The 12,611-nt window shown below is 45.9% G+C and overlaps 1 protein-coding gene across 3 annotated transcripts in view; it reads right to left on the bottom strand.

Annotated features, from left to right (window-relative positions):
• Positions 1-1,945: 1,945 nt before the first annotated feature.
• Positions 1,946-12,611, bottom strand: part of Gas8 (growth arrest specific 8) — a 41,773-nt gene continuing 31,107 nt past the window's right edge. For all 3 annotated transcript variants that reach the window (XM_045155830.1, XM_004664828.3, XM_045155842.1), the window contains exons 9-11: positions 9,209-9,418; positions 5,370-5,435; positions 1,946-3,027 (exon numbers count right to left, since the gene is read on the bottom strand). In XM_045155830.1, coding sequence (XP_045011765.1) covers positions 2,878-3,027; positions 5,370-5,435; positions 9,209-9,418 — 426 coding nt within the window. In that variant the 3' untranslated portion in view covers positions 1,946-2,877. The remainder of the gene's footprint in view (positions 3,028-5,369; positions 5,436-9,208; positions 9,419-12,611) is intronic.

Below are 12,611 nucleotides of genomic sequence, written 5' to 3'. Positions count from 1 at the left end.
GACAGAATGAGGATGGACACTACAGGGCCTCTTGCCACTATAAACAAACTCCAGATAAATGCGCTATTTTGTGCAACAGGCTTTACATGGTACTGGGAAATCAAACCTCGGCCATCAGGCTTTGCAAGCAAGTGTCTTTACCTGCTCAGCCCATGATTTCTTTGTTTTTTGTTTTTTCCGAGGTAGGATCTCACTCTAGCTTTGGCTGACCTGGAATTCACTATGTATTCTCAGGGTGGTCTCGAACTCACGGTGAGCCTCCTACCTCTGCCTCCCGAGTGCTGGGATTAAAGGCGTGCATCACCGCGTCCAGCTTTTTACTTTATTTTTTAAGAGAGAGAGAGGGAAAGAGGGTGTTTTTTTTATGATGACCATATGTTAGGTCACAGGGAAGCACGGAAGAATAACTAATCCCTCGGGGGTAGGGTGTCTTTGTGCTTGTCCTTCTCTTGCTTTTCTAGGCAATGTCATCTTACCATCAAGTCTTTTGATTCAGCCTCAGCCTTAGAAACTTTACAGTGTGACTAGCCTTCAGCCCAGGAGGCCCTGGCTCCTGGGTTTCAGAACTACCTGATATGAGGTACTAAGAGCTGTTCTGTGTCTGGTCTACTGAAGTGTCTAGGAATGTCAGCCCCAAGTCCTGTGCTAGAGTACATCCTAGGATATGGGGCTGCACCTGCCAGGGGAGCAGTTGGTTGCCCCGGGTATAGAGAATCTCCTGGCCTTTCCCCATCTAAAATGAACTTTAGTTGCTTCTGTATGCCATTGGCTACACAGTGTTCAGTGAACAAAGGAATGCAGCTATCTCTTTCACATTGTAATTTCAATAGGTTTAAATACATACCCAAATTAATCCCAGCCCTCAGGAGGCAGAGGCAGGAAGACAGATGTAAATTCAAGGCCAGCATAAGACTACATAATGAATTCCAGGTCAGCCTGGGCTACAGTGAGATCCTACCACAGAAAAAAATATAACCAAAATGGTGGTTAGAAGATCCTGTAATAGTTTTACTTGTAGATTGTTGAAGAACTTTCCCATTTCCAAAAATGGTTGTACTTAGAGAGGTATGGTAAGGCACACATATAATCCCAGCAAGTTCTAGTGGAAAACCACATTTTAAAATTGCTTTATGGCTACAACAAATAAAATGGAAATGTCCAGGGTCACTATGAAAGGAGTACAGGCCATAGGGAAATACCTCTGTACATTTATTTTCCCTATATAACCCTGGGCCAAAAATGTTAGGCTGTATAACTTTAACTTAAATGATACTTAAATTGAAAAACCAAGAGTTGTTCTAGCAGACACAATATGAAGTCCCATGTAGCACACGTGTACAGTGGGAAAGTAGCTAGCACAACCTACACATCTTACGTCACGTAATGTTAGTGACTGCATGGTGTTCATTAAACACCAGGCCTTAAAACATTACATTATTTCCTCATAACATCGTTAATGAATCAGTAACAAATATTTTCATTAGCTTAATTTATTTGTATGTTTAACCTCCAACAATTAATAGAATTGTTGGTGCTCTTTTAAAAAGATTTGTTTGGACATTTCTCAAGTGTAAGAGATTTTTCCCAAAAGGAGGCTTTTTCTGTTGCTTTTCTAGTGCTTGCTTGCTTCCTTCCTCTCCCTCCCTCCCTCCCTCTTCTCTTTACACCAAGTATGAAGAGATATCCACACAACAGAAGACAGAAGCAAGGCACAGCTATTTTTTTTTTTCTTTTATTTTTGGTTTTTCAAAGTAGGGTCTCACTCTAGCCCAAGGCTGACCTGGAATTCACTCTGTATTCTCAGGATGGCCTTGAACTCACAGTGATCCTCCTATCTCAGTGCTGGAATTAAAGATGTGTGCCACCCCACCCCAATCATTACTGTTTGTTCACTTTCTCTTCCAGCCATGATTGTTGTCTTATCTGGACCTCAGAGAGCTAGGAAAATGAACACATCTGTTTATTTACTCCTCAGTGTGTTTTACATGGTGGTTTAGGGGCTTTGTGAAAATCCATTATAATTAGAATTGAAAAACTAGAGAAATATATAACATGTTGATATATTTTGATTATAAGAACTTTCTGAGCCACATGTAAACTGGTCTCTGGATTTTCTGGAATGGGCCCAAATTGTATTTGTTGCAGGGATTGGACTGACCTTATGAATGATAGGCAGGAGGGTGTTAGCTCCAGGACACGCAGGTGTGTGGCCAACTCATGTAACTGGTGTGCAGGAGGCCTTCCTGTTACTTCTGGTCTCTGGCATGGGCATTTGTCACAAAATGGGGGCAGCATGTCTGGCAGTCATCTCCTTGAATTTTCGCAGAGAGTACTGGCACCAAACATCTCCTGTGCTGTTGTCTTCCAGCTTTCTCTGCTTCTCTCAGCTTTTTACCATCACAAAGGAAACCCACAAGTTTCACCTCTTCTGCTGAGCCTCTGTTCCCACATACTTGTGGAGAAGCTTGAGCACAGCCTGGCCCAAAGGGGGCCATCTGCAGTCCCTTTTCCGGGCTGAGCTGCCCATCCAACTCCACAGCATGGAATTCATGCTCATTAAGGACACTAGGTCATCTTCTTGGTGGGGAGGTTAGGTTTAAAGGGGCCCTCAGAGAAGGAGCTGTAGAGATCAGAGGCAGGATTCGGGGTGGCGGGTGTGACCGAAACAGGCAGCACTCAGGAGAACAAGCAAACAGGAATGCCTGGGCAGAGGCCTTGTAAGCATTTCTTCCCCAGAGACAGAGAACACAGGGGAATTATGGAAAAGCTTTCATTGCTGATGAAGAATCTATAATACAAAGCCTTGCTATCTTTGGTCGGAAGAGGAGTCATCTGGAGAGGAAAGCTAGCTCTGAGGGCTACCGCGCAGGAGGGTAGCTAGGTTGGAGTACCCACGAGTCCAGCAGGGCCCTGACCCAGTGTCTGTCCAATCACAGCCGTCTCCAGGGGCTTGAACCCCATATTGTCCAAGGGGATCCCAAAGGCCAGCAGCTTCGCCTCATATGTACGCAACAGGTCGTTGTGGGCCTGCAGGAACAGAAGAATGTCAGGAAGAAATCTACCTATGCTGGGCACCATGGCCAACATGTTGTGGCCACCTACAGCATGTCGGTGACATAGAGCCCACCTACAGAGGACCAAGGAGGTAGAGAAGGACCCAGCACCATGACCTTATGAAAGAACAAACATTTGTCAGTGGTCTGATCTGTGCCAGACCAGTGCTGATACCTTCACACACAGTAACTCAGGTAGCTCAAAACAGGGATAGACTCAGTAGAACTGTGGCCTTAGTAGACTCCTGACCCTCTCCCCACCACCACCACCACTTCTCAATGAAAGTCACCATCCCCTCCCTGCCACAGTCAAATGTCATACTCCCTGTCCCTGAAGGGCACAGCACCCTCAAACTCCTGTTACTTTACATCTTCACCAGTGGCTAAGGCTGCATATGAAAGGCCCCTAAGCCTGGAAAGCAGTGCCGGTGGGACCAAGAAAGGCAAAATTTTTCTTGGCACTCTAGTGGAGTCTCTGCTTCCACCTCCAGAAAATGCAGATTTTGTTTTGAAATAAGGTCTCACTATGTAGCCCAGGCTGCTTGCAGTTACCACTCAAGCTGACCTGCAACTCAAGATCTCAGGTAACTGCTGTGATTATAGACATGCACCAGCACACCTGGAAAAGTGCCTATTTTTAAAAATATTTTTATTTATTTCCAAGAGAAAGAGAGAAAGACAGAGAGGTAAAGGCAGACAGAGAAAAAGAATGGGCATGCCAGGGCCTCCAGCCACTACAAACGAACTCCAGATACATGCAACACCTGTGCATCTGGCTTACGTGAGTACTGGGGAATCGAACCTAGGTCCTTACTTCACAGGCAAGCACCTTAACTACTGAGCCATCTCTCCAGCCCCAAATGCCTATTTTTAAAAGGACAAATTTCTCTGGGTAGCTATAAAGTCTTGGTGAAATATTCTGTCTGTCTGAGACAGGTTCTCATTTTGTAACTTAGGCTGCCTTTAAACTCATGATCCTCCTGCTTCAACCTCCTAAGTGCTAGAGTTAGAGGTGTTGATGAACTGATTAACTTTACTTATTTATTTTATTTGAGAAAGAAACAGAGAAAATGGGTACACCAGGGCCTCTTGGCAATGCAAACAAACTCTAGACACATGTACAACTTTGTGCATCTGGCTTTACGTGGGTACTGGAAAACTGAATCCTGGCTGTCAGGCTTTACAAGCAAGTGCCTTTAACTGCTGAACCATCTCCCCAACCCCTGTCTAACTATTTTTCTTTTTGTTTTGTTTTGTTTTGTTTTTCAATGTAGGGTCTCACTCTGGTCCAGGCTGACCTGGAATTAACTATGAAGTCTCAGGATGGCCTCTAACTCTCAATGATCCTCCCACCTCTGCCTCCCAAGTGCTGGGATTAAAGGCGTGCGCCACCACGCCCAGCCCTGTCTAACTCTTAAGCAAATGCTCAAAAGCATTTCATTCCTTATCCTTGCTGTGATTTAGAAAAGACCCAGAGCTCAGGACTGAGAGCCAAGGGTCAATAAGGATGGGCTTAGAGAGCGCTTAGGGGCTGAGCTCTGGGTCTCACCTTCATCAAGAATGTCTCCCCTCAAGAACTGCACACACACAGCAGATGGTCCTAATTTGCTCAGACAGTGTCATGTGAGGGGCAGGTGTGATGGGGAGAGCTGAAGCTTGGCCTGGGAGCCAAAAGATGGCAGGAATGTCTAGATATGGTCCCAAACAACAGAACAGAGATGCAATGTCCACCCCACAGAGTTAAGGGTGTGACTTGTGGGGCTGTAGTTCTTGACACATCCCTGAGCAGACAAGCGCAAAGTCAGACAGAGCGGCCAGCTCAGGGATCATCTTGGTGCAGAACCCAGGACTTTCTCTGGAACATGGGACAGTCAGCCAGGTTCCAGCATTGCTGGCCTCTAGAATCACAGGAGTCTGAGGAGGTGTGTTCAGCATGAAGGGATGGAGCTTCTTCAGATTCACAAAGGGGTCATAAAAGACGAGAGCCTGACATCTCATGAAGGCTGTGGGCACTAATTTGGGAGTGCACAGGGTTCAACTACCCCAGAGACCACATGAGCACAGGCAATGAGGGAGGGACAATCTGGGACACAGGAGGTGGCACTAGGCAGGCTTGTAAGCAATACCAGCACAGATAACTCACAGAGCATTGGGCTGTCTTCCCCATCATATGGGGACTGCCACACCTGCCTCTTAAAGGAAGCATGTAGGAGAAGTAGGGGAGGTCTTCAAAGACCCTGCATTCAAGGCTGTCCACAAGCCCATGCTAGGTACAGCCGTGGGAAAGGAGATGGGGACTGGGGTGGGCAACCATACCTTGCAGACCCGGGCCAGCTCATACTGCAAGTCTTTGATGGTGGTGTTCTTCGATTCCAGAACATCCTAAGGAGAAAAAGGCAGGGGGGAATTTAAGATTTGTCTTCTGAACAAGGCAGAGTGGTGGATAATGGTCTTGGGCTCTAGAAGTCCCTGGAATATTGTCCTGCCTTGACCTTGATCCACATATGCATCTACACCAGATGTGCCAGCAGGAAAGATCTCCAAAGCATAAAAGAGAATAGCAAGAAGAAGGAGGGCTAAGCCAGATGCAAAAGGTGACACATGTGTCTAGAGTTTGTTTGCAGTGGCTGGAGGTCCTGATATGTCCATTCTCATTCTCATTTCTCTCTCTCTCTCTTAAATACACACATACACACAAACAAACAGAAGGAAGGAGACAGCAAGAAGGTCTTTATCCTACCAGCATCCCCATGATATAGCTTCAGATCACCAAGATGAACCTGCACTTACAGGACTGGGCTGCACAAACCATGAAGTACAGAGACTGCTCATGCAGGGGGTTTTAAAATATATTTTATTTATTCATTTAAGAGAAAGAGAGGGGGAGCAGACAGAGAAAGAATCAGCACATGACGGCCTCTAGCCATGACAAATGAACTCCAAATGCATGTGCCACTTTGTGCATCTGGCTTTATGTGAGTACTGAGAAACCAAACCTGGGTCTTTTGGCTTTGCAGACAAGCATCTTAACCACTAAGCCATCTCTCCAGCCCCTGGATTTTTTTTTTTTTTAAATTTTTATTAACATTTTCCATGATTATAAAATATATCCCATGGTAATTCCCTCCCTCCCCACCCCCACACTTTCCCGTTTGAAATTCCATTCTCAATCATATTACCTCCCCATTACAATCATTGTAATTACATATATACAATATCAACCTATTAAGTATCCTCCTCCCTTCCTTTCTCCACCCTTTATGTCTCCTTTTCAACTTACTGGCCTCTGCTACTAAGTATTTTCATTCTCACACAGAAGCCCAGTCATCTGTAGCCAGGATCCCCATATGAGGGAGAACATGTGGCGCTTGGCTTTCTGGGCCTGTCCAGCCCCTGGATTTTTAATGTTTTTTTTTTTTTTTTTTGAGGTAGAGTCTCACTCTAGCCCAGCCTGACCTAGAACTCACTATGCAGACTCAGGCTGGCCTTGAACTCACAGTTATCCTCCTACCTCTGCCTCCTAAGTGCTGGGTTGAAAGGCATACACCACCATGCCCAGCCATTCATGGATTTTTTTTATTTATTTATTTATTTATTTATTTATTTATTTATTTATTTATTTATTTTGAGGTAGGGTCTCACTCTAGCCCAGGCTGACCTGGAATTCACTATGGAGTCTCAGGGTGGCCTCGAACTTATGGCGATCCTCCTACCTCTGCCTCTCCAGTGACGGGATTAAAGGCGTGCGCCACCACGCCTGGCTTACTTAATTCATGGATTTTTAAACTTGCTGAATCATGTGACAATATCATTCCATTTGTATTTAAAGGATAAAAAAAGTTTGCATAACTTTTTAAGACTTTATAGTCTGATAGCAGTGTCTGGGGAAGGGGGCACTGTCACTTCTAGGGAAGGCTCTCACCCTTGTCAATAAGTCAGGGTAGAAATGACCAGCAAAGGCAGGAGGGTGACCTATGTTTACAGCCAACTGCACCCTGATCAGTGGCTACAACTCATTTTTATCACGCACACCTTGGCTACTCCACAGCACTGGGGGCTGGCTTTTCCTTCTCCAGATGAGAGAGTGGCTCTCTCTCCTCCACTTTCCAATGGCTAGACCTTGTGCCTCGCCTGTCCATATCCCTGCCCCAGGATGGACCCAGCAATGAGCCAATAGATAAGCCTTGTCAACCCCAAAAAGGCTTCCTCTGGGTTGAGGCACCAACCAAAGCCTGAGAACTGACTTATCTTGGTAGACTAAGTCTCCTAGGGACCACTAGCTACTGAACAGGGACCCACTTAACCTCCTATGAATGAATAATCAGTCTCCTTGACCAGGAGCATGACCAATCACCTTGGATCCTCCTGGCCCCTCCTCAATCAGGGAAAAGCCCTTTCAGGATGCGGTCTTGATGGCTCTTAAAACTCTGCTCCTCTCACCTTGTACCAGTTGTTTCTGTTCCCTCAGCCCTAAGCTCCCTACTTGAAGCAGAGTGGGCTCTTTCAGACCCAGTTTCTGTGCCTAGAATTTTTTTTTCAAGGTAGTGTTTCACTCTAGCCCAAGCTGACCTGGAATTCAATATGTAGTCTCAGGGTGGCCTCAAACTCAGCAATTCTCTTACCTCTGCCTCCCAAGTGCAAGGATTAAAGGTATGTGCCACCATGCCCAACACTTTCTACATTTCTAGATGTCACAACAACTCAGGAGTAATCTCTCAGCCTTTGCAATTGCCCTCAGCCCTGCATCCCTAATGTACATTCCCCCTACAGGACAGAGAGAGGCTCCCAAAAATGATTAATGAATGCCACAGGCCTCAGGACAGGATGGTAGAACAGACTAAGTTAACTTTTTGAACCAGGGGTCTGTAGTAAGTAGAAGGTATTTATATTCAACTCATCCATGTGCTGATGCCACCTTAGAAATGGTACTTGTAGCTGGGTGTGGTGGCACATACCTTTAATCCTAGCACTCAGGAGGCAAAGGTAGGAGGATCGCCATGAATTTGAGGCCATCCTGAGACTACATAGTGAATTCCAGGTCAGCCTGGGTCAGAGTGAGACCCTACCTAAAAAAAAGAAAGAGAGAGAGAGAGAGAGAAAGAAAAGGAAATGGCACTTCTCAAATCAAACCCATTCATAGGCAGTAAGGAAGCCTACACCTCCACATCTGCCTCTCTGCTGTAATCACAATACAAGCAACAGGGCAGTCAGGCGTCCTCCTGCCCTAAAGGATCCATCCCTGGCACAAGTTGGCTTCCCCTCACCGGGCCTGTAGCTGTTCCCAATTCAGGAGCAGCAGCATGCCTGGAAGCACCATGACTGTATCTAAAGAACCCTGGGAGCTACACCGGGGCTGCTGAAGGCCAGTCACAGCCTGACAGCTATCAGCTGGCTAGTATTCATGTTAGCCAGAGATTCCCTTGTCCTGTGTCACCTGTTCCTTCTGTGACCATCCTCACTCCGGAAACAGAGGCCTGGCCTAGCACTCAGAAGCTTGACCAGCAGGTAACAGGTGAGCTGTAAGACTCTGTAGGAAACTAGAGTTTCCTAATTGTTCAGCTGACCTAGAATTTTTTGTTCCCACATTGTCTGTGGGTTTTATTTACCACGTTTCCACCCATACCAGCACATTCCTAGCAGAATAACACTACATGAATGAGTGCTTTCCTGAGCTCTGCTCAGATCTCACTCTCCAGCACCTAAAAAGACAGCAAGGACTAGGTTAGGCCTCCTGTGTCTCAGAGCCGTAGACTCTCCCCACTGTCCATATCCTAGGAGTCTGGGAGAGGTAGGGCCCCATCCCCTCCAGCCTGTGTCTATCACCAGTAACATAGGAACCTGGACCTCCAGAATCCCATAGCAGTGCTCTTCTCCCAGGCTGTCCCCAGGCTCCACTCAGTAACCAAAGCCTGACACACTACGATCCACTCTGCAGAACTGCAACAGCAGAGGCACAGAAAGTTAGGGTTAGGGTCAAAGACAGTCCAAGAGAGATGGCAAAACCAGACAGGAAACTGCTGGTGCACAACCCTACAGCCCATGCAGCTGCAGGGACCATTGTAGCCCCGTCCCACACTTAACAGAGGAGTGCCCGCCATCTGAGGAAGCAAAGCACAGGACCAAGAGGCCATCATAGAAAATCCATCAGCACCTACCTCGAGTTTGCGGGACACAAGCGTCAGCGCTGCAGGGTCCAGGTTGGAGGCTGCCAGCACCTCATTGAACTGCACCTCTTTCTTCTCCATAGCAGCATTCAGTGCCTGCAGCTTACGTTCCAGTACCAAGTTCTTGAAGCCTGTCTTCTGCTGCACCTCCTGGATGGCTGCAGTAAACTTCTGGTAGAGCTCATCCCTCTCTTGCTGCACCTGAGGAGATTAGGCTAGTTAGGTGAATCTCCCCTGGGGATTTAGCACTGTGCCCTGGGAGAAATCACCTCCCCACTTGCTGCTTTCAGGGATGGGTTACTTTCACTATCTGCATAATCATGGCACTCATGCTATCCACACTGCCTGCACCCTACCCTCTGTTCACAGAAGCAAAGGTGGGCAGCTGCACATGTCAGCAGGCAGGAGGCAAGTTGGCAAGGAGGAGATCCTTGAAAGAGCCAGAGCAGTCCTCCCCTGAAATCCACTCCTCAAAGCAGCTGGGGTAGGGGTGGGGGGAGGAATAAAGCAGAAAAAAACACAATACACTCTTCTCTAGAAGAGTGAATGTGTGTAAGTTACTATCCACCACAGCAGAGAAACAGGAGAGACCCAGAGCTTCTAGCAACCACACAACCACCCAGAATCAGCTCCAGCCTCAGCTCCAGCAGCTCATGGGGCAGAGCTATACACGCACCTGCCTGCCTTAGCCAGCAGGAGCAGAACCACAGTGAAGAGACTCTCCATTATTTACATGAGCCTATTCTCAAAGTCCAAAAACCTGAAGAAGAAAGCAGAGACCAGCTGAGCAGCTTCTGAAGGAGAAGACAACAGGGACCAGCTGAGCAGCTCCGGAACAACTCCAGGCACCCTCCTCAACCTCCCCTCCCTCCCCCAACTGCCAGCACCAGAAACCACTAGAGAACTCTGAGGGATCTTGGCCACCCCTCAACCACAGAGCATCCAGAACAGCTGATCAGAACAGCACATCCACTTACTCAAGCAGTGTAGCTGAGCACGCAACGCAACAAAGAGGGACCCAGGTGGGCACTCAGCATAGGTAAGACCAGAAGCCATCCCAAAAGGTAGCAGGGCCTATTTACACAAAGTCAGGTACATAGGCCTGCACTGGAAGTGCTAATCTCACCTCCCATGTCAGGACAGATTATGGATTAGATTTGACTGATGTATTCTTGATTGGCTTTACCAGCCTCAAAAGAGCCGTATTTTGGTGTTGACTATTGTTGCCTTTGATGTTTCCCAATTTACAGGGCCTTTGTCTTTTTTTACCATCATTATTGGGGGCAGGGTCTCACTAGGCCCCAGGCAGACCTGCAACCCATTTCAGACCAGAAATAGCCTCCAAGTTAACAAGATCAAGAAGGAGAGCAACACATACCTTTGGGGCCTTTGATTTTATGAGATTAACTGTTTTAATTGCCACTCTTGCATAAATACTCCTTGCTGGTTTTGATTAAATGTGTATATTGCTCAGCTGAATTCTGGAATTTTCCAGTGATTTGTTCCACCCAGTCTACTAGAATACTTGCATAGCAAGCAAACTCAACACCGAGGGTCACTTCTGCTGTTACTCTGGGAGTAATATAAGAGCCACACCTGGCACCTTAAGCTCTTACCCTGAAGATATATAAAGCTGGATTTACATATCTAAGAACACGGGAGATAATGAGAAAATTCAAGCATTAAAATTAACTCAAGATGCAAAATTCTCTACATTATAATATAAAAATCAAGACAATATAATTCCCCCAAAATTATAAATCCATCAGAAATGCCCTCCAGCGAGACTGATTTAGATGAAATGACTGACAAAGATTTTTTAAAAATATTATATTTATGTTCAAAGGAATCAAAGAAGAAAAGTTCTGAAGAACACAGGAAACCAACTTAATGAAATAAGGAGGTCATTACAAGACATGAGTAAAGAAATAGAAATAGGGGCTGGAGAGATGGCTTAGCGGTTAAGGTGCTTGCCTGGGAAACCTAAGGACCCAGGTTTGATTCTCCAGTGCCTATATGAAGCCAGATGCACAAGGTGGTACATGAATCTGGAATTCCTTTGCAAGGGCTGCAGGCCCTGGTATGCCCATCCCTCACCCCCTCTGTATTTACCTATCTCTCTCTCTCTCTCTCTCTCTCTCTCTCTCTAATAAATAAATAAAATATATTTTAAAAAATTTTTAAAAAAGAAATAGAAATAATGAAAAAATACCAATCAGAAACACTAGAAGTGAGCTGGGCGTGTGCCACCATGCCTTTAGTCCTAGCACTCAGGAGGCAGAGGTAGGAGGATCGCCATGAGTTTGAGGCCACCCTGAGACTACAGAGTGAATTCCAGGTTAGCCTGAGCTAGAGTGAGACCCTACCTTGAAAAAAAAAAAAAAGAAAGAAAGAAAAAAAGAAAGAAAGAAATACTAGAATGAAAAACAGAGAAAGTCAAATAAAAAACTCTGTAGAAAGTCTCACCACTAAAATGGATAAAGGAGAGGACAGAATATCTAAACTAGAAGACCAGGTAGCAGATCTAATACAGTCCACCAAAGAGAAGGACAAACTAATAGGAAGGCATGAATGGGAATTTCAAGACATTCAGGGCACTATGAAGAGATCAAACATAAGAATTCAGGGTATTGGTGGGTGTGGTGGTGCACGTCTTTAATCCCAGCACTCGGGAGGCAGAGGTAGGAGGATTGCAGAGAGTTCAAGGCCATCCTGAGGCTGCATAGTGAATTCCAAGTCAGGCTGAGCTCACCCTGAGCTAGAGTAAGATCCTACCTGGGAAAACCAAAAGTAAAAATTTTAACAAAGAATTTGTGGTATAGATTTATTTTGTGCTGACTTCACTCTCCATTGGAGAAGTTGCTTCTCTTATTCAGATGGACACAAATCCGGAGAGAATAAGTCCATTGCACCTCCCCAGGACCCCAGCTGAAACCAAGGTAACTGGTGAAATAAGCAAGAGTGCTGCTTTCTTGGTGAACCTGGTCCCAGAACAAAAGTGAAGGAGATAGACACAGAGAACACTCAACTCCTACCAAACCAGTTATCCAGAAATACAGAGGCTCCCAAGACCTCACCACTGAAGTAGACCTAAAATGAACCCAACATGGCTCAGGGAAATTTGTGGAAGACGGGACAGAAAGATTGTTAGAGCCACATGCTGGTACACAGAGACCTCTTACCCATAACTGATGGCTAACTCCACAATGCACAACCCATATGCTCCAATGAAGAGGGTCCTATGGAGGGGGGAGGACAGGGAAGAGGCTAATGATGGTACCAACATGACTGTATACACCTTGTGTACATAACTAATTAAAAAAAAAAAAAAGAATTCAGGGCATAGGAGGAGGAGAAGAAATTCACTCCAAAGGTATAACAAGTATTTTCAACA

This window comes from Jaculus jaculus, chromosome 1 (genome assembly GCF_020740685.1).
Source record: "Jaculus jaculus isolate mJacJac1 chromosome 1, mJacJac1.mat.Y.cur, whole genome shotgun sequence".
Lineage (NCBI taxonomy): Eukaryota > Metazoa > Chordata > Mammalia > Rodentia > Dipodidae > Jaculus > Jaculus jaculus.
Note: the sequence above shows the minus strand (reverse complement) of the source record. Positions and strands in the feature narration are given on the sequence as shown.